Genomic DNA, 25,001 nt, shown 5'->3' on the forward strand with positions numbered 1-25,001 from the left:
AAAGCGGATTTAAGTATCTGGTCAATTAAAAGTTATATCTATATGTTTTATGAATTATTTCAGGTTATTTCAGCTGAACCTGGGGATGCCCAACAAACTGAATGAGCTGGAGGCTGACACCTGGGAATACTGGAAACGCCTGCGGAAGGAAAATATGTGGCGTCATAACAAACTGCATAAAGGGAAGAAGTTTTAGTTCTCCATCCTACAAGCCATGACTCTTTTTCAACAGTGGCCTCCCAAAGACTTTGTCAATAGATCATTTCTTTGTTGTGTATGTCCAGCTTTTCTTATAATAATAAAATAAAAAAAATCTTATACATGCTACATAATCAGATTAAAGACCCGAAGATGGATGTGCTAAGAATTGGCTCTGGATCAATAAAGAATGTTCTTAATCCAATAGATTTCACTTGACATACTGTAGGAAAATGGAAATGCTATTTGATTAACTCTAGTCTAAGTAATTAATATACGAATGGGTTTTTATGGATATAAACAAATAAAAATATGTGTACACACTATTTTACAAATATTTAAATTGTGCCCTTCACCAATATATCAAATTGTGAGCAGACATGTGTCATGACTATTACTGACCCACCCACATGGTCGTTTTTTTCTGTTCCTCTTTTTAAAACAGAACATTATACAGCGGGAACTGTATAAAGAGTAACACTACACGTTAAATGCATTTTGTTTACTTAACAGAAGACCTTATTGTCACATTTGAAGCCTTTGTGATTTCTTTGTGAGTCTTCTTTCTGATTTGTTGGTAAGTTCTCTAAAGCTCCCAACATGACCATGATGGGCAGCGATTTTATTCTCACTTGACAAGAGGATTTTGCGGTGTGGCATTTGAAGAGGGATTTTCTATCTCATCAAACTGTGTATAAACCCGGAAAGCCCCGCTGTGTGACTTTAGTTGAGCAGGTGAATTAAAAACATTGCCTCGTTTATGTGCAACCCTAGATTTACCCGAGACAAGTTAAACAAAAAAACTATTTTCAGTGTTTAGTTCAGGTCCGGCTATTCTATATTTTACTGGGTCTTCTTAAGATTCCGTGAGCGTCTCCCTGATTTGTACGACATGGATCAGTGGAAAGCTCCTGTTGGCACGTTACGCGACGACGTCTTGAAGAGACTCTCAAAGATGTTGGACAACTCCACGTGCGGATGGAGACAGCTCGCCCACGTGATGTCAGAAGACCCCAAATTCTGCAGCAGGTAAACAAAAACATCCACCTCTTGAAGGCGCGGTGGTTTACTGTAGGTCATTGTAATTTAACACAAACGCGTTTTTTCCCCCGTTTTTTTTTTCCAGTGAGAGCGAGATTACCAACTATTCACTTCAGGTGCTGAGAAACACTGGGAGCCCAAGTCGGACCCTTCTTGCCCGGCTTGCTGACCAGTCCTGCACCTTGAATTTCCTGCTTTGGGGACTGAAGAAAATTGACCATCAAGAGGCTGTACAGTATCTCACACACATAGGTTAGATTGTTGAATAGAGAGAGGGATTAATACATTTTCTAGGTAAATCTGCATACATTTTTCATTTTGTATTTTGATTAGTATCTGGATGGATTCAGATAACACTGCAGCCGCACTCACAACAGGCTCAAGCAGGAAGCAAAGTGATATTGTCCTGCAAAGCTTCTGGTCCCCCTGGGCTCTGTTACCAGTGGTTCAAAGGCAAAGAAGAGGTTGGTTGTTTGTAATCATATTTTACATAATGCATGATCTGAATTGTCTGAATTGCTGTTGTAGATTTTGGACGGTACTTCTCCAGAGCTGGTTCTTTGCCCCTTCACTTCTACCAACCAGGGACACTATATCTGCAGGGTCAATCATGGAGATAGCTGCATTTTCTCACAGTGGGCTCATGTTCGTTTGGCAGGCTTCAGTCCAGGTACCTCTGTTAAACTTTTGACAGTTTCATTAAAGCAAATATAATACACTCAACACAAGCGTAATTGATCCATCGTATAAGCTTACTTGGACACACCACTTAGCTCAAAAGTGCAATATAAAAGCTATTTTAAAACACAGGTAATGCAATATGAGTACACAGATATTCATGTACAGATTTGCATATGTACACTTACAGAAATTATATAATACACTATATATTCATGGAGGCCTTTTTCCAATTCTAAAGATATAATAGTTTGGTCATAATGTTTCATAATGCTGAAACCTGTGGATAGGCAAAAATGAATAGAGAAATGCCGACATACTTTTCTATATCTTTTCTATTCTGAGTTGTATATACTACCTTCTCTGTATTACTCTAGCGTGCCCCAGTAACATTTTTGAGAGCTCATTGAGTGGGTTGAGAATCATCAGACAGCCTCAGTCCAAAGCTTTGACAGAGGGTGATGCTTTGCTCCTTGAATGCCAAGCCGTGGCCAACCCTCCTGCCCAGTACGAGTGGTACCATAACTCTGAACCAATACCACAAAATCAAACACATTCACTCAAGGTCAGCTTTTTTCATCTCTTGCTAGTTTTGGAATGCTGGTTTAAATACTATCTGACATATTATAAGACAATTAACCTCTTTAATTTATGAATTTATTACATATGTGCTTCAGATTCCATGTGTGACCACAGCTCAGAGAGGACAATATAAATGTAAGGCATATAACTTGTACCATGAAGTTTGGAGTGAGGCTGCAGTTGTGACCATTGGTGAGCCCCTAATTTATTACATTTAAGTTGCTCTAAGAATGTGTATTTAATATATGATTATATTTACTTTCTCTATATACTCCACATCAATAGCTTTTTATATTTTTAAGGTCCTATTTCCATCACTGATGCATCTTGGGTAGAAGTTGACACGCGAAGCCCTGGTGTTGTTGAGACACAGGAACCTGGTAATATTAGTTCCTCTGTCCACTCCCTACTCTGAAACAAAATAACTGCAGTGTTTACTTTGTGGCCATTTTACTATGTAGATGTGTAAAGAAGGGTAACAGGTATTGAAACCAAAAACAAAATATCCCCAAAAATGTTTTTGCCTTCAGATAACAGATCCAGAGAGTTGGAAATGTTTCCAGCTCAACAAATGACCCGTCCGTACCCATCTGTTAAACAATTCTATGGTATGAGTTTGATATTTGTTCACGTCACAACACTGTGGGTATATCTTTTAAAAATACATATTTACATCAAAAGCCACAGACAAAGTTGCTCTGTTGATTGGGAACATGAACTACATGTACATCAGGCAGCTTTGTGCTCCTATTGCCGACGTCCACGAGATGACCAACCTCCTTCGTCAAATGGACTTCAAGGTGGTCTCACTGCTGGACCTCAACTGTCAGGAGATGCACAGCGCTGTCACTGAGTTCCTCTTGTTGCTTGATAAAGGAGTCTATGGTCAGTCTCCTCAAAATAAGTAAAGCAAAAAGGCTTGTGCATCTAAATGTGAAACATTTTTGATACTTATAACTTTGGTTCTAGGTCTGCTGTACTTTGCCGGTCACGGATATGAAAACTATGGAAACAGTTTCATGGTACCCATTGATGCCCCAGCCTCATTCACGTCAGAGCACTGTCTGTGTGTTCAGAAAATCCTCACCATGATGCAGGAGCGAGAGACAGGACTCAATGTATTTCTGTTGGATATGTGTCGTAAAAGGTATTTATCATTTTCAAACATTAAAATATACACAACTCCCATAAAACAGAGAATCCACTTCAAATTCCTCCTCACCACCTTCAAAGCTATCCATAACCTGGCCCCACCTTACATCTCTGACCTCCTCCACATCTCCATTCCCTCTCGCTCCCTCCGCTCCTCTTCCTCTCTCCAGCTCTCTGTCCCCTCTGCCCCTCTTATCACCATGGGGGGCAGAGCCTTCAGCTGCTCTGCTCCCCAGCTCTGGAACTCTCTCCCTCCTGACCTCCGCAACATTGACTCTCTTCCACTTTTCAAATCCATACTCAAAACCCACCTGTTCACACAATCCTACACCACATAATCAGTCACTCTCACCATCATCCAGTTTTGTATCTCTGTTTTATCTGTAAATATGTGTTTTTTAACTTTGTCTTGTACAGTGTCCTTGAGTGTCCTGAAAGGCGCTTTCAAATAAAATGTATTATTATTATTATTATTATTATTATTTATCTTTACCTTTTATACAGAAATCCAAATGATGATGTCCTGGTACAAACTGGGTTACTCAAAGTGACAGCAAATATAGTGTTTGGATACGCAACGTAAGTTTATGGTGGATTTGTGCATGTAGTTGAATAGTGTTTAAAAGCCCACATTTTTTCTTATTGTTGGTGAAGATGTGCAGATGCTAAAGCATATGAAGTGAAAAATGAAGATGTTTCTAATGGTATATTCATAAACTTCCTCAAACGAAGAGTGTTTGAAGATGAGAAGGTGACGGTCATTCTAGACAAAGTAGCTGAAGGTATGTCACAGCAGAACATTTAATATTGCCATCGGAATTCTGTTTACTAACACCATACAAACTCCATACAAAATATTACATTTCTGTAGACATGGGCCGGTGCCGAATCACACACGGAAGACAAGCTCTGGAACTCCGGAGTAATCTGTCTGAACGTCGCTGCCTCACAGACCCCATACAGACAGAACAGTGTTCTGCCTCCTACTCAGCCCGCAACCTGCAGTGGACACTTGCTCATGGTTGTCTTTGATTTAATTTGGTCAAACACATTCAGTATTTGTAAATGCAGCAGTGAATGTCAATATGAATAGATTCTTTTATTTTAAATGTATCTCACTCTCACAACATTCTTCACAGTTCTGCCTCAAAGCCAAACGCTGCAGTTTGACTGTGGCGTCACAGTTCAACTTGGGTTTGCTGCAGAGTTCTCCAATGTCATGGTCATCTACACTCGGATCCTTGAAAAACCTGAAAATATTACGTATTGCTGTGCTCAGCTTACTGATTTTCCTGTGGTGAGCTCTTTGCAAACATTCAAAGTCTTCTCAATGGTAAAGTATAATGCTGCCCCCTTTTCTTTATATGCTTATATTACAGGATGTGGAGATTGATTTGAAGAAGAGCAACCAGGAGACACTGCTTGAAGCTGGCAGTTTGCTATTGATCGATGAAACTCTTCCCTCAGAGGCCCACAGTCGCTACACACGTGTCTGTGGGCTACAGAGACTCAAGGTTGGCACACTGTTGATTGGCTGGTTGTTGTTTTAAATATGTATTTTGTATAATATTGGATCATAAATGATACCTTGTTCTGTTGTTTTTGTCCTCACAGAAGGAGCTTGTTTTCACAGTGTGTCTTCATTACACCTATTCTAACCTTGATGATGAAATCCAGGAAAAGCAGTCTGTAACAGCAGGCAAACCTCTAGTCTCCAAACTGAACCTCTATGAACCAAGAGCTCAGAACTCTAAAAATTCATATTCTTGTCTTGACTCTTCTAATGTCCCAGAGGGTTCTCAGCACGCTTCTTATGGCCTAACCTTAGATGCCACTGACTCATCCTCCCAGATAGGACAGACAGTTTCTGGTGCAAATATACCAGAGGAGACTGACTGTGATGAATTGTGTGATACCCCGCAACCCTTAGTTTCAGAGTAGACTTTGATTAACACACAAAACACACACACACCAAAAATTTAACAAATGTCCCAAATAATTCTGTTTTGCTACGTAAATCATTATGAATTATAGCATCTGTTGTAACATTTTGTACTATAATTGTTTCGACTGGAAAAAAATAAAAGGTACAAAATCTGCTGTGTACGATCGTGGCCTCTGTGAGCTCGTCTCTCCGTTCCAGGACAATGCGCATGCGCGTCGTGTCCCGCAGCTGCAGCGTCCATTTTGCAGAAAATACAAGCTGCTAGCGACGTTCCCTTCAGTGGAAGACAATTATTGAATGCTACATTTTACGATAGGATTATAGCATACTGTGCAGAGAACAGCTATGGCAGATTTATCTGCAGATGTTGACGTCCCCGTCAGTGTGGAGATAAAGAAGTTATCGGAGTTGAAAGTCATTGACCTCAAGGCCGAGCTGAAGAAACGAAACCTAGACACGACAGGAGTGAAAAGCGTATTGTCGGAGCGCTTGAAAAAGGTAAGCAAGCCACCAAATGGATCATAAGTTCATTATGTGAACAGTCTAAGATCAACAGTCAAGCACATGATCAAGAAATATGGAGAGATATTTGCGATACATGTGAAGCAGAATACGAAACAAGGTAGCGCCATAGTTTAGCGCTAAATGGTTAGCATCGAGGTTAGCTTTGTTTGCTAATAAGTCACTGTCCGCTTTTAACTTAATTTTATGTTAAGTTTTCTAATCAGGTTTAGTCTGGCGTTTGGCCTAGTTATAATTGTGCGCGATGTTTTGATAGGCAATAGAGGAAGAGGGTGGTAATCCAGATGAAATCGTGATCTCGATGGAAGCAAATCCGAAGAAGGCGCCTCCTAAAAGGGCAGCTAAAGGTATCGGAAAGGCCTCTGACGCCTCCAAACTGATTGCATTTTCTCTACAGCATCAAGTAGATTTTCGAGACCAATTTCCCTGAATTATTTTGCAGATTCAAAGCAAGAAAATGAACATGGGGACGGCAATGTCGATGAGGATTCCCAAGATATTTCAGTGAGTGCTTTTCATCCATCCACAAATGTGAAATAATGATAATTTTGATTTGGGTTGTTATAAATGTGTTTTATTTATCAGCAGGATCTTCAGAATGAAAACATGCAGGAGATGGACATCCTTGACATGAACGTTTTGGATGAGACAGAAGACTACACCAGAGACGGGGTTGAGTTGGACACTATGGATGATGACATTTTGAATGCAGATCATGGAGAGGGAGATGGACAGGTGGGTTGGAATTTGTTATGCAAAATGGAAAGTCTGTGTCTTTGTTCTCCTAAAATGTTTGTGTCTTCAGGATGAGCCAGAGGCCGATACGGACAACAATAATACTTCATCATTCCACATGGTAGGTTTGATGCATGTGGACTAAAATATCAAGACATCTTGCTCTATACTGTGATTTAACAATTCACATATTTATTTTAGGCTGATGATCCAGATGTTTATGATGTAAACAGCGGTACAGGTAAACTGTTGATTAGAAATGGCAGGTGTTATCAAATATAGTTGAGGGAATACATTTTGCTTAGTTTATACACATGAGAGACTGGAAACCTCAGATAATTGTTGTCTATGTGCACAATTGTGTTCTGTTTTCAAAATAATTTTTAATCTGACCTCAACAACAGCTCAAGATTAAGTGTGCAGTTAATTTGCAGAACTGATTGATGCACATTGTCAGCAATTATATGGGGCAGATGGGAAAGTTGTAGTGTTATAGGTTCTCATGGAGAGAAAGAAGATTTGAAGACTTGTCATCTCTCACAGCAGTTTAAAGACACGGACTGAAAGCTGCACAAAAGTTGGACTCAAGCCTAAGTATGGACATTGATACCGACACTGAAAACATGGCTGAAGACTAAAAGAAGTTCCCCGTTTCTTCTGGCTTTCTTCAAAGCTGAACTCTTTGCCTGGTTTGATGCGGGTCCATGTTGTAACCTTCCGCTTGGACAATGCGCTACTATTGTGTGATGACCAGTAGTTGAGTACCTCCAGCGTACTTTCCAGTCTCTCATTAGGGGTTTCTGTGTGATTATAGTTAGCACTAAGACCATAGGCTAGTGGTCATGAGGCTCCTAATCCAGGCCTTGCCAGTTCCTCGTTAAACATTGCTGTGTTTCAGAAGTGATTAAACTCTGTGCCATTCTGTTCCTGTTAACTCCGTAGAAATTGACAAAGTAGCGGGGTCTTGTTTATCTGAGCCGATTAAAGAAGATGACGAGCCGAGCCAAGAGATGAGCGCTGAAGAAGACCAAGCTGCCACCACCAGCGGAGAGGAAGGCGTTTCCGAACCTGGTTCCAAAGGTGCCCTTGGAAATGTGGAAGGCGACAAGGAGGTCGTGGAGGAGGACAAAGAAACTGGGGACAATGTCAATGTATCTGAAGAAACTGTAGAGTCTGAGGACAAAGTCTTAAAGGATCCTAGCTTAAATGTGCAGGGGGGTGAGGGAGAAACAGTTGATTTAGAAAGTGGGGCTAAGAAGGGTGATGAGGATGAGAAGACGGAGGACAAAACCGCTGCTGATTCTGCCTCGACATCCAAAGGGTCCACTGTAGAGGGTGAACAGACTAAAAGGTTTGTCGCTTTCTGTCTACTTGAAACCAAAAATGGTTATCTCTGTTGCATTGGCCCCTTTGTCATATAAAAATTGGATGCTCTTTTCGAGGTAAAACTCTTTGCATTTGTCTTGTCTTGTTGTCCCTTACTCCTGCATACTTAAGAGTAACACATTGGCATTCACTCAGAAAATATATTGTGCTTACTGATATGTCACTGTTGAGCTTATATATGTACAGCACAGCATATGTTTGTAAACTTCCACAACACCTCATTCTTGTGACTGAGACCTCTTTTTTTTGCTTCCTTTAGTTCTGATGAAAAAGATGCAAATGCATCATCTAAAGATGACAAGGGTAAGATATTAAGGGCACCTGTTTCAAAATATAAGCTTTTTTTGGATCAAAGTCATAGTGGTTTTACTTTTCTAGATGCAAGTGGGGCTGCAGCCAGCAGTAGAAATCTATGGGTCAGTGGTCTTGCCTCAAGTACCAGAGCGACTGATTTGAAAACACTGTTCAGCAAATATGGAAAGGCAAGTTTAAAACTAACAAACCCCAAACCAAAGTATGTTTTCCTAGTGTTTTTGAATCCCCTTTTTGTCTGTAGGTTGTCGGTGCAAAGGTAGTGACTAATGCTAAAAGCCCTGGGGCTCGTTGCTATGGTTTTGTCACCATGTCCACCACAGAGGAGGCCACCAAGTGCATCAGCCACCTCCATCGAACTGAACTTCACGGCCGTATGATCTCCGTTGAACGAGTGTGTATCATGCCTCACCTTCTGTTGTAAATGACTAAACTCATTCTTTCTAATGCATGTCTGGTATGATTTCTCTAGGCCAAAAATGAACCTGCTGGCAAAAAGCCATCAGATAAGAGTGATGGGAAAACCAGAAGAAACTCCACTGATTCAAAGTAAACTGTAAACTTGGTATACAAATGCAATTGCAACTATTTCAGAGCTGATATAACTGATACATTGTCAAAACTAATTTTAAAAAGCTTATTACAGTTTTATTTAAAAAAAAAAAAAAGTGACTTTTGCAATTTATTGGATGAAATTTTTTAAACACAATTTCACTTTATTATAGGTCTGAGAAGGATGGAGAAGGAAAAGGTGAGAAATAACTACTGGTACTTTCAGTTGGTGGGCTGTGACAAATTACTTCAAATGTTAAGAACTTTAACTGTTTGAATAGGGCCTAATGAGAGGACTGTAGTGATGGATTCATCGAAGGGAGAGCCTGTGATCAGTGTCAAAGCCAAAAGCAAAGACAGAGTGAGTGATTCATATCTTAAGTCTTCGTCGATCATTTTCTTTTTCACACTTCTGATAATATGGCCTTTGACTTTGCTCAGAGTACAAAGAGCCGTGACCGCAGCACATCAAGCAAAGAAAAGAAAGACATTCTTTCGTTTGATCAAATAATGGAGCACAGAGAGCGGGAGAGGCAGCGTCAGCGTGAGAGGGAGGTCAGAGAGGTGGAGCGGCGGAGATACACGTAAGCTGGGATTTGTGCTTTTAAAATGCTATCGCAATTTTTCTCATTTAACCATAATCTGAGATTGAGTTGTTTTCCAATTTAGTTTCAATGACCGAGAGCGGGACAGCAGACCAGACCGCGAGCGGGACAGACTGCGCATGTTAAGGGAGAGAGATGAGAGGACAAGTCTAATGCGAAAGAGACATTGGCTCGAGGTACTGTATGGTCAACTCTTGTGAAAGAAATTTGTGTTCTATGCTGTTTAGCTTTTAAATCAGTAAAATCTCCCATTAGGTTGAGAAACAACGGCTTGATGCTGACCGCATGGAGGCTCAGCTTCTGGAGCGAGAAATGATGCGTATAGAGTATGAGCGACGCCGTGAACAGGAGAGGATCCTCAGGGAGCGAGAAGAGCTACGGAGACAACAGGAGCTGCTGCGCTTTGAGCAGGACCGCAGGCCTCTGAAGAGACCTTATGATATTGACCACAGGTAATTGTTTTTGACATGAGTTTTGTAATGAATTAACATATTTTATTCCTGATATTCAATATGTCAGATGTTTTCCGATTACCATTTTGCTCTTAGGAAAGATGACTGGGCAGATAAGCGCATGACCTTAGACGACCGTTACAGCCGCTCAGACTTAAGTCGTCAGGACCGCTTTCACGATTTTGACCAAAGGGATCGGAGCCGGTATCAGGATGACATTGGTGACAGAAGGGATCATAGAGATCGAGATGGACCGGTGAATAAATGCTTGGATGTTAATTTGTAAATTTTAAGGCCTAGTGGTAAGTTCTGAGATGTATTTATTTTATTTTTTTGCAGCATTTCTCTGACAGACATGGACGAGACGGTAGAGACTCTTGGAGCGGACGCATGAACTCAAGGTGAGATAACTGATAGACATTATTAACTAATAATTTAAATACAAATACTGATTATTTTTATTCTAGGGATGGTGGAAGGGACTGGGACTCTAGGAAAATGGATGGTGACCGATGGCAAGGTAAAGTGTTTTGGTTTTTTTTGCGCACTAGAGGTTAGATCAATGCAGTTCAGAATATAACATTACGGAAACCTATTATTTTCAGGTAGAGACAGTGCAGTTCCTGGCCAGAGTCACATGGGACGAGGCGCAAGGTAGATTGAGGAAAGAGTCTGGTGTTGTTTCCCATGTGGACACGATATCCATTTTTATCATGTTTTCTGTGTCTTTCAGGGGCTACTCGGGATCATCTCAGTCTCTGTCTAACGCTCTAAACAGACAGAACCAGCTAATGCAGGGAGGAGGAGGAGCCTTCGGCCGTCGCTACTGACCTCACACATAATAACATTCAGATTGTAGAGGTCTAGGTCCAGGTTTTGTACAGGTTTTTTTTTCCTTTTTTTTTTAAATGAAATGAAGAACACAGTTGAATTGTTTTGTTTTTACTCTGTTGTTTTTACTGTATTGCTGCTGTGTGTTCTACTTGATGTACATTCATGCAGTGCACATGTCCCTTCATTTGGAGCAGACTAATTAAAGTCGTTATTTTTATGTGGTTGTCTTTGTAGATCTAACCCACACTAGACTGGGCCACACCTCCCGAAGCCGTATTTAATTGTGGTACAGCCTTTTGTCATTGTTAATATGTTCATATTGCTAGTTAAGCAGACTTGTCTTTTGTTACTTCATCTTAAATGGAATTTGCAAGGTTTTTAAATTAGTCAGTCACATTATTGAACATGGGAAAACTGAATGAGTACATGTTCCCTGCTTCACTTTACTCAAATAAAGTAAAAAGTCAAAGGCTTGTCTGATGCATTTTAGTTGTGCTTGATAGGACTGTGACTTAAAGGTGTCCTCAGTTATGAGGTAGACTTGTTAAAATAAATTCTCTTACTGATAATTATAATACTGAGCTATTGTTTGATGATTGCCAAGTTTTTATGATTTGATGTTTTAGTTCTCAAAACGATTTTTCAGTTTGGAAACAATGAGCCTCACGTGAGTGTTTCATTTGGGCTGCCAACTGCTCGAATCCAACTGATCTCAACCCTACTTAATCCCCAGCACCTGCAGCCAATCATGAATCAGTTTCATTTGTTTATTTCACTGCAATTCAAGTAGAAACAAGCAACACTAATGAATTTACCTATATGCTATATAACGTAACAGCTTTTTAGATTGACCAGTAGATGGTGCCATGGCATGGAGATGTCACTTCAAGGGTGAATGTCTTTGCAAGACAATTTGACAATAGCCTGTTTAACTGTATGTGTGTATGTGCACACAGAGTCTTGCATTGCTGTGGGCTTGAATGGCAGGTATGTTGGAGATGTCAACACAAAATCTATGATAACATCATTTACAGGGAACATAGTGCAATGAGGACAAGGCATTTGGGTGAGAGTGCATTGGACCTTAGGTGTAGTGTTCTGCATCTGATCAGTGGATCCAGCTGATCCACAGCAGATGTTGAGTGCCCAACAGCGGCCAATGCATTCAATGTTTAAATTGAGAGGTCGCAAGATAAAGTTATGTAGGCTACTATAAAGTCAGTCTATGTGGAATGCACACTCACATGCCACTGAGCCTGGTGTCACTTCATGCTGTGAGACATTATTTACCCAGGTTCTTGGCCTTTGGAAATTGAAATGTTTATTGTTTTAAGTTTTTCCCTTAAGAATGAACCGAATGAACTTTTAACTTCTCCTTGACAAACTTTCTGCCAGTTGACAGGGTGCATCAGGGAGCTTATATGTATGATAATAATGTTTTGCAACTTAATAAAAGCATAAATTGTAACCTTGAAACATTTACCCCTCAGAATTTTTACTCTTGATCACATTGGCGGTAACAAACCTTAATTACCACCTTAATTAGACTCAAAAAGTTCTTCATAGGATTGGTGCACTGGGCTTCTGCAGGTGGGGGGCAGAGCCTGGATCATATATTTGCAGCCAGTGTTTGTATTTGATTGTACTTGTGTCAGATGGTAGACCGCTGCATATGGTTTCACCATGAGCTTCCTTTTAGAAAGAAAGAGAAAAAAGGCAAAACAAAGCTGAAAAAACATTACAAGCTCTGCAACATGTGGCCTAAGAATGAAATCTATCAGATCATATAATCATTTACTACGATTTAGTAAGCTACATTATATACACCATAGGCTTATTTTTTCCTAAACAGGTTTCAACTTCTATTACATAGGACCAGTTAATCAAACTTGTGGTGCAGTTCGTTCCATATTTTGTGGAGGCTGAGAGATGAGAAGAAGAGTGTCAGAAAACTGCAGGAATCTTCTGCTCTGTGTCAGTCCAAATATGTGGCAACAATGGATGCCTTCTATGACTTTGGAAAAGATATAATGCAACTGGCTTCTTCTCTGGGGCCGGGACGTCAGTTTAGACAGGTCTAACTGGACTGTAGAACAACAAGTCACTCACAGGTATCTGATCAGTGACATTCCACTATGTAGAACACATTGAACTTGTTATATAATGCCCTACTTATAGTTTATAATGTAGTATCTGTTGAAATATTCATGCTTCAGGACTTATTCTCTGCAAATAAAACAGTGCACACTGAGACTTTATACACACAGTCACATCATGCCGATGTTCTCATGTATGCTCTGAGAATCTTGATTTACAGTGAGTTATCGTAGGAGCTATGGTGTACCACACTACAGAGTGATAAGAAGTCTTTCAGGCCTGCTGCCTGAAGCAAAGACCTGAAGAGAGTGTTATAAATAGTTACAAAAACATGCAAGAAAAATCACATTTTTCATTAAATTCATTACGATTATGATATATACTATGCACTATCTCTCCAAGAATATATTTTTACTGAAGAACCTCATATTTACAAGCACTTCTTTTATTACTACTGCTTTAAAAAAACAGTTATTACTTCATCTCATATTATCATTGGTACAATCACCTGCCAGTGTTCCCTTTAGATTACAGAGTAAGCGTATATTGTTTACAAGAGGCACACCAACTTAAAAACTTGTTTTTGCTCAATTGCGGTGTTTCTCAGAAAATCACCCAGCCCATACAAAGGTATTTCTGAAAACATGTGTACGTAGACTTTAAGCATGTATAGTCTATCCACACTGCCTATATGTCGTGACTTCTCGTGTAAATTTGATCATAACATATATTCATAATATCCCTGGGGTATATTTGTCATTTACATTTGTCACACACAAATGACTGCTCCCCTTTTCATTGAAGTCACATCAGTGCATCAGGTCACTGCTCTGTTCTGCCCCTCGTTAAACTGCCCCAGCTCGTGCACAGCAGCCTCTGCATGTCCACTTTGAATAGAGGGATAAAATACAGCCCTCCTCTTGCACACTTCTGCTCCACTTGCTCCTTTATAACTGCATGTGCTTTAGTAAAACACTTGTGTGCCCCACTGGGAGGTCTTTTCTCTCGCTCACCATCTATGCAGCAAATCTTGTCTTTTAATAGATCAATAGTCAGTTATAGCCTAACTAGAGAGTGGTGTTAACTAACTGGAGGTTTCCCCTTAGGTCTTGAGATGAACTGAACCTTACTATAAGATAAGGAACCATGACTGATGTTTTTTCTGGTATTTTCTCTCCAGCTGGCTTCAAGGTCTTGCGTTAATTTCCTGAAGGACTTTTCTGTGCGTTGTTGTGTCTGGTTTCAGAGATGGCAATGGAGGGCACTGGGAGACAATCACATAACAGATAAGGCAGAGAGAAAATAAAGTGATATGTATCTGAAAAGAAAAATACCCTATAGAGATGGCCTTGTGAAGACAACTTAGTGTCCTATTGAGACGGTAAACATGAGCCGTTAAAAACTTCAGAAATTAAATTGACAATGAGTAGTGGACTTTTCCTATCCCCTTTAAAATATGTTATTTTATAGAAGTCCTAATAATATCATTCAGTTGCAACGTCAATAAACAGATACAGATAAATCACGTGTGACTAGCTATTTCCTATGCCATTTTTCCCAACTTAATACTGGGAAGGTTGCATCAGAACAGGCATCTGCTGTAAGGATGAAATGGAATGTTTAAAAATGGTTAAACCTACCTTTTAATAGCTTTAATTGTGCTGTAGTCCTGAGTCCAAGGCTGGTCTTCTTGTTCAGTCAAATAACAGCCAACACTGAATCTGTGTTTGAGGGCTGGCATTGGTTAAAAGACTTACAAACTTAAACCACAACTGTACACATACTGTAATCAGACCATGTGCAAGATTATTTCTGTTTCCTTCTTTCCTAGAAGCAGGTCTCAGTGACTCATCAGTTTACAAACATGTCATTTATGTGCCAGCAAGTCAGCAAAGGTGTACAGCTTTTCTTTTTCTGCAATGTATGTTTGGGAGCACCTGTAAATGACCTAATATATGACCCAGATAAAGTGTATTATGTTTTTGTCAGTGTTTGGAATGAAAGGAACTTGACCATATGTTGTGTATTCATTTCCGATTTAAATATTTGCTTTGAGTTCGCCAGTGCGGAACTCGACTTTTAGACAGAAAAGCTCTTGGCTGTCCTCAATTTGCTCAGTTGGATTTACACTAATGCGGCGTGCTTTGGCCAACATAATCTCGCAAGTACAAACACAAGAATGTGAGACAAATGTGGCTTTTTGAACAGTTGCAAAAGGAAAAAAAAAACAAAGAATCAAATGCAAGGAGGAAATGAATGTTATTTCTGCAAGTTTTTGTTAACTTCCTTCCCAGATCTTGTGGTGTCGAGTTAGATAAAGACAACACAAGCACTACATTTGTACAGAGTTTGGTGATGTAGCATGGGTGTGTCTAATTAGTGTGTTTAGTGTGTTACAGTATGTCTCTCTTGGGGGCAGACTAAAAGATGGGAGGCTGAGATTGAGATGAATAGGTTGCAGACGGGCGTAGTTCTTGTGAGTAATACTGGGGTTGGGTCAGCTGGGTGTCCATAAACATTACCTTCACTGCACACACTTCACATACAACAGGCCGACTCAAAACTAAATATAGAGAGATGTAATGTTGTCGAGCAGATGAGCAGTGAAAGTCAATCAATAGACTGAAAGATTCAAATTTTAGCAATGAAATTTACATTTGTAAGACTGACTTTGTCAATGAAATTACAAATTGTTATGAAAAATAACCTAATGAAACAAAAATGTTTTATTTATCAAGAGTGCCATCTGCGTGCAACATTTTGAGGACTTTTGACCATGGAAAAGATAGATTATTTTGAACTGATAATTACTATACCTTAGGGGACGTTTTAATAATAATAATAATAATAATAATAATAATAATAATAATAATAATAATAATAATAATAATAATAATAATAATAATAATAATAATAATAATACATTGTTATTATTATTATTATTATTATTATTATTATTATTATTATTATTATTATTATTAGTCAGAAAACATTTAAATGATACATGAGAGATGAAAAAATTGCAAAGAACAACATGGCAGCATGAGGTATTGTCCACATGTCCAAGAGGTATTGTCCACATGTCCAAAAACATCTTCATACATTGATTAGAATAATATTTTTTTTTATGGCAGGCTTTCCTTAAAATGAAAATATATCACATTTAAAAACATAGAAAGTGTTCTATGTAAGTTGTCCGAGTTTGCTGAAATGAAAAACGGTACAATAATATTTTCAAAGTATCCTTTCTTGCTTACACGTGTTTTTGATTTTGGAGTCTGTTCCCCAAAGTGCCCTGGAGATTAGTTTTACCATCCAAACCTATGTCTGGACAGCTTGTCTTCAGTTGTTAATTTTGTTATGAATTTACACATAAAAACATAATACAGCAGATAAACTAATTTATTAATTTTGGTGTTTCGTTCAATCAAAACATGTTTTCTTTCTGCAAGGTAATTGTTCTGATGGAAGCTGTCCAACCAATGAGAGGATAAGACTTGTAATACTCCCCTGCTACTGCTGCTGCCTTTTTAGGATGCTCCTTGTTGACCTGAAGGCATTGACCTCCAAGACATTTAAGGGCATAAGAATAATGCAGTCATGTTGTCACCGACCTTACTTATACATAAGCTACTAATGATTAAAACGTTAGTTCATTTCAGTAGGAAAATTAAATGCCTAAATATTTATTAAACATTCCTACGAAATACAAAGGATATAGGAATTCAAGAGGCGCTTAATGTCCAAATGCCTAGGAGAGGTTCCTGTGTAAAAGATTGTGAATGATTACCTCACTGATTCAGAGCGTGACTGAAAACCCCGCCCACGTCTCACCAGCCAATCAGCTTCGAGTATTTAATCGCAGCCACCCATATAGATGACTCGGAGCGGCAACTCTGACAGACCATAAGAAAGTTCACCCCACAAACACAACTCCCATAGTTTGTACCCCGTCACTTGAGGCACATTCGATTTGGATATCTAAAACAAAAAAATAAAAAAAATAATTGAGGACGTTCAAAGTTTTATTATAACATGGGAAAAGAAAACAGGCATTTCATCTCTGTTTGGATATTTATTGTTAAAATCATTGGAGTTTTTTCCTCTGACCCTACAACAGATATATTTGGTAAGTAACTACCATTTTACTTCTATTTTTATTTAACTTGTAGCAAAGGTAAGTTCATTTTGTTCTTAACCCGACGTAAACATGCGTAAGCAGGTTCATTAATTCATTAATTGTTGTCCCGAGTTTTACTCAGTGAAAGGCTTTGAATGTGCAGGTCTGGTGCAGGTCTGCATCCCTCTACGCACCATTCAACTCCGTGTGCGCACGAAAGAAAAGCTGCCACTGGCCCTTTGTGAACAAAAAGAAAAGGGGCAAAATGGGGAGAAGGAGGAATTTAGACTAGATTTACATATGACTTATGACATGCCTTTGTTTATGCCATTTCTACTGTGTGCTCAGACTGCACATGAACCAAATTTGCCTGTTTCAATAATGCAAACTTTTTGTCTTCATTATATTTCTCTCTCTCAACTTAATTAGCTGTTGCTGCACTTGTGTTTTATGCTCAATTTCAAGAGATATTAGATTTAGATGTCTTTTATAATAAGGACAAAAGAGGGCGACACTTCCCTGTTTTAGGCTGCTGCTCCTAATAGTTGACTTGACCCACTGTAAGAGAATTATCCCTAATGGCATGTGTCTGTGTGCACAAACATGTTGATTGGAGGGTAGAAAACACTCTTGCTCAGTTGAAATTGCAACTTTATAGAGACCTAACATATCACATTCCTCTCTCCTTCTCTTATAGTATAGTGCTGCTTGACTTGTGTTATTATTCAGTGCATGACATTGCTAGCCACTATTTTTGCTCTAACTGTGTCTATTTCTGGGGTTTAACAGTAAACAGCACCACAGCTCCCCTGCTGACCACCACTGAATGGATCTCAGACTACTCTGACATACTGTCCAAGTTTTCCCGACGCACTGAAGAGATCCCAGATGAGGACATGTGTTACATTGAGCCTGGCAAACCCGAGACCATCAAAGAATGTGAATTCAACAATGAAACACAGACCTTCATTATTATACACGGCTGGACGGTATGTGAACCCACCATTTATATATGCTTCTTTTAATGTCTCGCAAATGTAATATAAAATGACAGAAAGAGGTTAACACGAAACATAGTGAATTAAAGTTTGCAGTGCTCGTTTTAACAATATATATTCAGCAGTAACTGAACCTAATGCCTGATATTAAAGATGTTTTATCCTCCTAGGTCACAGGGATGTATGAGAGTTGGGTTGCCAAGCTGGTGACCGCCCTGTATGAGCGCGAGCCTAGTGCCAATGTGATTGTAGTGGACTGGCTGAACCGTGCCAACCAGCACTACCCCACCTCTGCAGCCTACACCAAACTAGTTGGACGTGATGTGGCCAAATTTGTCACCTGGCTACAAGTAAGACTTTTACTTGAACTTTATCCAAGCGTGTCCAGCTGGCTCACATCTGCATGTTATCCTATTTTCCTGCAACTGCTTTTAACAGTGAACAGCTCTTCACACGCTCTGGTTCTGTAAGCCAGGCTCACAACTGTGACAAATGCGTACCTGATGATGCAATAGACGTTTAATATAATTTACTGCTGCAAGTGTTTTTCTCTTTTAAACAGCCTATATATTATTTTTATGGCTGTATTTGTGGGTTGCAGCAGACACTCATTACAAGGCAGAGTATTTAATGTAACACAGCTATTTTTTCAATGACTCATGGCAAAAGTCCATTACCACAAGTACTCTCTCACATTTGTTTGGAGTTTGTATGTGCAACTATCTTTGGACCTCATAGTAACACCTTGCAGCAACTCCTTTTAATACCTACAATCAGTACAGCAAAGCCTGTCAAAGACCTGCCAAAAATTAAAAGGAGAGTATGCACTAATGTAAAGACATGTGTTTATTTGACCCCCCTCTTGTGTGTGCAGAATGAGCTGCAGTTGCCCTGGGACAAGATTTATTTGCTGGGTTACAGTCTGGGAGCACATGTGGCTGGAATCGCCGGGGCCCTCTCCGATAATAAAATCAGCAGGATCACAGGTAAGAGCCAATCAACCAATTAATAATTAGAAGTTTTTGGCCTTTTTATGCTTCAACTCCTAAATTTGGAAATCTAAATATTTATATTCACTGTCGACTAAATGAGCCCTTGTGTGCTGTAAATACGAACCCCTGTCTTTCCTAAAACACTGGCAGTGGCGGCACATCAATGGAACAAAGGCTAGTAGTGTGGCTACATTCCAGGACTGAATTGTACTTGTGAGCGTAGAGTGCCTGTTTATCCCACTTTGAAATCTCCCCGTGACCTGCTTAGAATAATGGTATGTTTAATATGATCTAGGGATCTCAGTCCATTAGGCATTTTTAAATAAAGCTTAATTTGTTGCTTATTGAAAAGAACTGAGAAGTGAAACAATTAGGAGCTGTTAGGCCGCCGTCACACTGCCTTTTGTTCTCAGGTTTAGATCCGGCGGGTCCTACATTTGAGCATGCAGATGACCAGAGCACACTGTCCCGAGACGATGCCCAATTTGTGGATGTGCTTCACACAAACACCAGGGGCTCTCCAGGACGTAGCATCGGCATCCAGAGACCCCTCGGACATATTGACATTTACCCAAATGGAGGCACCTTCCAGCCGGGATGTGACATCCAGAACACCCTGCTGGGAATCGCATCAGAGGGGCTCAGGGGATTACAGAGTACGTCATACAGCCGATATAATTTCTTATCTTATTTTATTTGGGGATCAAGCCTGTTTGTTTTGTTTTCTACAATAATATGCTCAATTACTACAAAGAATTCAGCCTCAACACATCAAAGGCTAACCTGCCTTGTCAGCAATTTATACATAATTTGAAATATTATTTACTTTTAGACATACACTTTCAATTTATTATTTCAGTGTAATTAATATCTTAATGTGCAATGTTCCATCTGCAGACATGGACCAACTTGTCAAATGTTCCCACGAACGCTCCATCCACCTCTTCATTGACTCACTAGTTAACGCCAATCAGCAGAGCATGGCTTTCCGCTGTAGCTCCAAAGATACCTTCAACAAAGGCCTGTGCCTGAGCTGCAGGAAGAACCGCTGCAACAATCTGGGCTACAACATCAATAAAGTCCGCTCAACACGAAGTGCAAAGATGTATCTGATGACCAGAGACATGATGCCCTACAAAGGTATGTGAAAAGACACCGACAAGAAAACAAGTGGCAGATTTTAGTACACAGAATCTGTTAGAAGTAAGTCAGATAGGCTGTAGTTGGAATCATCTTAAATATGTAATAAATATGATCATTCTTAACATTGTCCAGACACTGAGTGAGTGGTACACTACTGTAGAGGTCAGGAGTATTTTGAGTCTCAAGTTGTGCTTATGTAATGTGATACTGCTGCATGTCATACATTAGCAGTGGAAAAAGTCTATATGCACAAAATGGCAAAGGTCCAAGTTGGAAGACAATTCAAGATTCATAATAATATAAGATCCTAAGTTTAATATAAAAGACTAAGAGGTCACATGAAGAAGAATGTCAGTTACATAAGGATTTCTCCAGATTGAAGTAGGTATAGTTGAGTGGTAGAAAACATGTGAGCGTGCAGACAGCTCGACAGGCACCAAGCGCAGCTGTTCAAAAGGACTGACCATATTCTTCCTTTCTCCCTCTGACAGTCTTTCACTACCAGGTGAAAGTTCACTTCTTCAGCAAAGACAAACTTAGCTTCACAGAACAACCTCTGAAGATTTCACTGTATGGCACCCAGGGAGAGAAAGAAGACATCCCCTTTGTCCTGTAAGTGCACCATATTTGTCATGCAAAGCCCATATTCACCAAACCCCATATTCACATGCTGCAGAGTGTTAAAGTTGCACTATGTAACTTTTCTGGTGAAAGGCGTCCATGGATTTCTTATTGGTTTGCCTGGAATATTCCGCAATATGGCATTAAACTTATGTCCAAGTTACATCTATGGAGAAGTATGCATGATATTATTCTTTTAACAATAAAAATTCCACCAAGTGAATAAATTGAATGCCGATGGTATGGCATTAAACTATAATATAAGATAGAACATCTACATGGAGACAAGCGGGGATAGCGGATACAGATACACTCCACACCAGAAAAGTTACATAGCCCACCTTTAACGGCTAACCTTTATGACCCTGTTCTTCTGACCACCTTTCAGGCCGGTCCTAAATGAAAACACCACCCAGTCCTTCCTCATCACAATTGACGCAGACATCGGAGACCTGATGATTGTCAAACTGCGCTGGGAGAAGGACAGCATCCTCAGCTGGGACTGGTGGGGCAGCAGCAAGTTCCACATCCGCAAACTACGGGTCAAGTCCGGAGAAAGGCAGTCAAAGTAAGAACCAGTGTGCACCATTTGTGAGACTCAAAAGGGTTGACAAAAAGTTGATACCTAGATACTAATCAATACTAAAACTACCATTGCAACTAGATACTCCTTTGAACAAGTATCAGTACTAAAAAGAGCATTGTATAAGGAACCACTGCTAGCATGAAAACCATTTATATTTTTTATATTTTTTCTTGTCAGAGTGATTTTCAGCTCAAAGGACGGTGAGTTTGCATACCTGGTTCGGGGAGGAGAAAATGCAGTGTTTGTTAAGTCAAAAGAAGAAAACCACAATGAGAAACTGTAAGTACAACAGATGAAACATTTTTTGGAATGTGTTAGGGTAATTTCAAGTAAAAATGACCCTTTCTTTTCTTATAGCTTGCACAAACTGAAAAAACATGGCAGCCAGTTTGGGGGGAAAAAAGAGGCATAAATTTGCACTGGTCGATACACCCCCCACCTTTTCAAATGTGACCAAAGATGGACTGAACTGCTGTGGGATCCTGTGTGGAAATCAACTGTTTTGAGACTCACATTTTTGCCTTTCTGCCATACAATTAAACCAACACAACCTCACCCATTGCCATCGATAACAGTAAAAACACTGCTGCTGGAGATAGTTGACATTATCTTTAGCGAGGATGTGCTTCTAACGAATTATATTCTTTTATAGCTTTTGACACATATATTTGTAATGTTTTCATGCTTTTCTAGTCTTTTTTTGTATGTTTCTGCTGCCTATGTGAACTTTTAATTATTTTGGGTATAAATAATTTGGAGTGACAGGCATGATTTTGGCACATCTTTTGTTGAATATGATTTAGATTTTTTTGTTCTATGTCTTCTGACCACTAATTGCCAACAATCAACAGGGACCAAAGAAGTATTAACAATCTACTGATGAGAGATTTGTGATGGTTCTTTGTAAATAGACTTGTGAAATCAGTATTATATATTTTTTAATGTTAAACTGTGATCTGATTAATTATGTGTTGGGTTTGTGTCACTGGTCACTTTAGACGGCTCTTCTGCCCCTGACACCATTTAATAGATTACATTTGAGGTGTAGAGATGTACACTTATGTTTTGTACCTTTAGTTACTTTTAATCGGTTCCAATCGTGACTTTCAAATTGGTCAAAATGTGTAACTATTTCTGTCATTGATAATGCATGCTCTTTTAAAGGTAAAAATTTTTCTTCCAATAAACTGTCTGTGTAATATGTAATGGACTGGCCTGCCTTAAGCCATAATGCATCTCCAGAAACATCCTTTTGTATTTATTAAATGTACAGAACAAATATTTGTATATTAAGCTGTAATATATTTTATACTGTTAAATGTTTTTGTTTTCTAAATGAAGCATCTTGTGTTTTATGCACAAAACGTAAGAAAGCGTGATCACATTGGTCACAATGTCAGCTACGCATTCATTCGTCAAAAATGAAATGCACTGTACAAATAGAGGGTCCAAGATGGATTAATAAACAAATTATCTAGAATCCTAATGACTACTCAAGTTACTGTCAGCAAAACACCACTCATAAATGTTACTACAAAACATGTATTCTATGGAAAAGAGCTAACAAGCATGAAAACTATCTTTGAAGGCTTTTGAAAAGTTCATGTATGTGTCGAGGTCAATAAACAGTGCTAAAAGTGGTGTATATGGGCCCTAATTCACAGCTTGAATCTAACTTACATTTCTTAGGTTTTCATAATATAATTTTATTTGCCTGTGGTCTTTTCTGCCACAGCACTGTCTCAGTCAGCTTTTGTCTGGAGTAAAAGAGCTATAAAACATAATAACATGTGACGTTTACCATTTAGTACCACACCACAGACATCTGAACATCCGAGCTATGCGTTTAGTCCTGTTTACACTCTGCATTTCATCTGTATCATGTGAACAGTATTAGACCATGTTTGTATCCTACTAATGATGGAAAACAAATTACATAATAAGTCTAAAATGGCCTAGCTCTTAAGTCTGTGAACATGTACATTAACATTCTAAAACAGCTCCCAAATCAGGAAAAAACTAATAAAAGACTGTACACAGACTGTGATGGGGTCAAAATGTGATCTTCGCTTGGTCATCTTTCACTTGTTTATGTCGTGTAAAACATTTTTAAAACAATGTTGTGTTCTTATTTATTTGGATCTGAATATGTAAAACACATGGTATTCTCCGAAACACTGTTGAGAAATAAATCTCCGAACTGAGGTGATTACGTTGTCACTGCTCTTCAGAGGCACCTCCTCATTCTGCCTTGGGATGGGAGCAAGAACAACTCAAATAAGGTGCAGTGTAAGAAACGTTTTTGGCGCTGATTATACCTTATTTATATTTGTAATAAAAGGTGCATTATGTAAGGTTTTGGGTTGAGGGTTCACCAATTGTTTGTCTTCATGGAGATGTTTTTACTTTTCCATGAATATTATATGTTACATTTAGCCATCTCCATGGAAACAGTAGTTTGAACCACCAGTCCAAATACAGGCCAGAGATCTGTGAAGATGCAACCTCTTTCACATGCTCACAAGTTTGGAGTTAAATAACTGCAGGTAAGTATTGTTGTGTTAAGTTACAAGGGAAAACAGTAATTTTCTGCCCAGACTCATATAGGATTACTGCATCAAGCTCTAATTATGCAATTTATGAGGGAACACAGTTATAGCATGGTTAAAAAGTTCAGAAAAATGTATTTGTTATAAAATGTTGCTTATAAAAAGACATGTTTCACAGTAGAGAATGAGTCATATTGTTTACTCACTCCAGGGGCCTCAGTCTTGTTCAGCAGTGAAAAGTGGTGGAGGTCGTGAAAAGCACCAAACACCCAGACACTGGTGTTTGAGGAAAATGTGTCATATTTCTTGGAAAGCCTCCCCCAGATGTTCTGCTGAGGGAGCTGCTGTTGGAGTTTGGGTCTGTGTGAAAGAAGAAACCAAAGGATGCAGCGTTGTGTTTTGATAATCACAAATGCATAAGTTAAGTGCAAAGAGTTTGAACCTTCTTTCTATAAGTTCAATTAGAGTCAAGTTTGATACATTTACTTGAATGTGTAAGTCTAGGTAGTTTGTGCTTTTGCTATTCTTGGTTAAATCAAAATCTACACTGACTGCTGTTCAGGGTGTTGTTGCACATTCATAATTTGTAACAGCAGTCTGCTTCCTACTCACTTTGTCTTGGCACCTCCTGCATGGAATATAAGCATTTAAGTTAAAAACAAACATTTGAAAATGCATTTTCATTTCACTTTCAGGGAGTGGTGTCTCCTCTCCGAAGATCTGTTTTGTCCTGCCCCTCCACCAAAAAAGTGACATGGTGCCTCTTTAAATAAATAAGAGAACATATCTTTAGAGTAGACACAGTGCAGTGCAATGTTTCTTTGTCACATTTTCTGTCCATTTACTCTGATCTGTTTCAATTCTAGTCAAGTATCAGTCACCTAGAAGCTTCAGAAATAAA

The 25,001-nt window shown here is 39.1% G+C and overlaps 3 protein-coding genes across 5 annotated transcripts; all 3 read left to right on the forward strand.

Moving 5' to 3' along the window:
- Window positions 1-663: 663 nt before the first annotated feature.
- malt2 (MALT paracaspase 2) lies at window positions 664-5,755 on the forward strand. 2 transcript variants are annotated; one of them, XM_033964938.2, is made up of 17 exons: window positions 664-933; window positions 1,012-1,227; window positions 1,325-1,491; window positions 1,573-1,703; window positions 1,768-1,909; window positions 2,295-2,482; window positions 2,595-2,691; window positions 2,802-2,879; window positions 3,030-3,107; window positions 3,181-3,384; window positions 3,469-3,646; window positions 4,156-4,230; window positions 4,306-4,433; window positions 4,523-4,672; window positions 4,791-4,948; window positions 5,031-5,165; window positions 5,266-5,755. In XM_033964938.2, the coding sequence occupies exons 2-17, from the start codon at window positions 1,091-1,093 to the stop codon at window positions 5,590-5,592; spliced, it is 2,373 nt and encodes a 790-aa protein (XP_033820829.1). In that variant the 5' UTR covers window positions 664-933; window positions 1,012-1,090; the 3' UTR covers window positions 5,593-5,755. The 2 variants fall into 2 exon arrangements, with proteins under 2 accessions (XP_033820829.1, XP_055077069.1); XM_055221094.1 differs by lacking the exons at window positions 664-933; window positions 1,573-1,703; window positions 1,768-1,909 and having other exon boundaries at window positions 1,056-1,227; window positions 5,266-5,638.
- Window positions 5,756-5,762: 7 nt separating this feature from the next.
- safb (scaffold attachment factor B) lies at window positions 5,763-11,497 on the forward strand. Of its 2 annotated transcripts, none has more exons than XM_033964939.2 (21): window positions 5,763-6,094; window positions 6,375-6,465; window positions 6,561-6,622; window positions 6,704-6,853; window positions 6,924-6,974; window positions 7,055-7,094; window positions 7,796-8,204; window positions 8,499-8,542; window positions 8,618-8,721; window positions 8,796-8,945; window positions 9,024-9,100; window positions 9,277-9,302; window positions 9,385-9,464; window positions 9,545-9,687; window positions 9,773-9,884; window positions 9,964-10,160; window positions 10,257-10,416; window positions 10,500-10,561; window positions 10,628-10,680; window positions 10,766-10,814; window positions 10,894-11,497. In XM_033964939.2, the coding sequence occupies exons 1-21, from the start codon at window positions 5,942-5,944 to the stop codon at window positions 10,988-10,990; spliced, it is 2,310 nt and encodes a 769-aa protein (XP_033820830.1). In that variant the 5' UTR covers window positions 5,763-5,941; the 3' UTR covers window positions 10,991-11,497. The 2 variants fall into 2 exon arrangements, with proteins under 2 accessions (XP_033820830.1, XP_055077070.1); XM_055221095.1 differs by having other exon boundaries at window positions 5,824-6,094; window positions 6,707-6,853.
- Window positions 11,498-16,975: 5,478 nt separating this feature from the next.
- lpla (lipoprotein lipase a) lies at window positions 16,976-23,031 on the forward strand. The gene is made up of 10 exons (XM_033964944.2): window positions 16,976-17,220; window positions 18,001-18,200; window positions 18,380-18,559; window positions 19,084-19,195; window positions 19,615-19,857; window positions 20,099-20,341; window positions 20,836-20,956; window positions 21,354-21,533; window positions 21,729-21,830; window positions 21,909-23,031. Exons 1-10 carry the CDS (start codon window positions 17,127-17,129, stop codon window positions 21,961-21,963), a joined length of 1,530 nt encoding a protein of 509 aa, XP_033820835.1. The 5' UTR covers window positions 16,976-17,126; the 3' UTR covers window positions 21,964-23,031.
- The last annotated feature ends 1,970 nt before the right edge of the window (window positions 23,032-25,001 follow it).

The sequence above is a fragment of the Periophthalmus magnuspinnatus genome, chromosome 4 (genome assembly GCF_009829125.3).
Source record: "Periophthalmus magnuspinnatus isolate fPerMag1 chromosome 4, fPerMag1.2.pri, whole genome shotgun sequence".
In the NCBI taxonomy this organism is placed as follows: domain Eukaryota; kingdom Metazoa; phylum Chordata; class Actinopteri; order Gobiiformes; family Gobiidae; genus Periophthalmus; species Periophthalmus magnuspinnatus.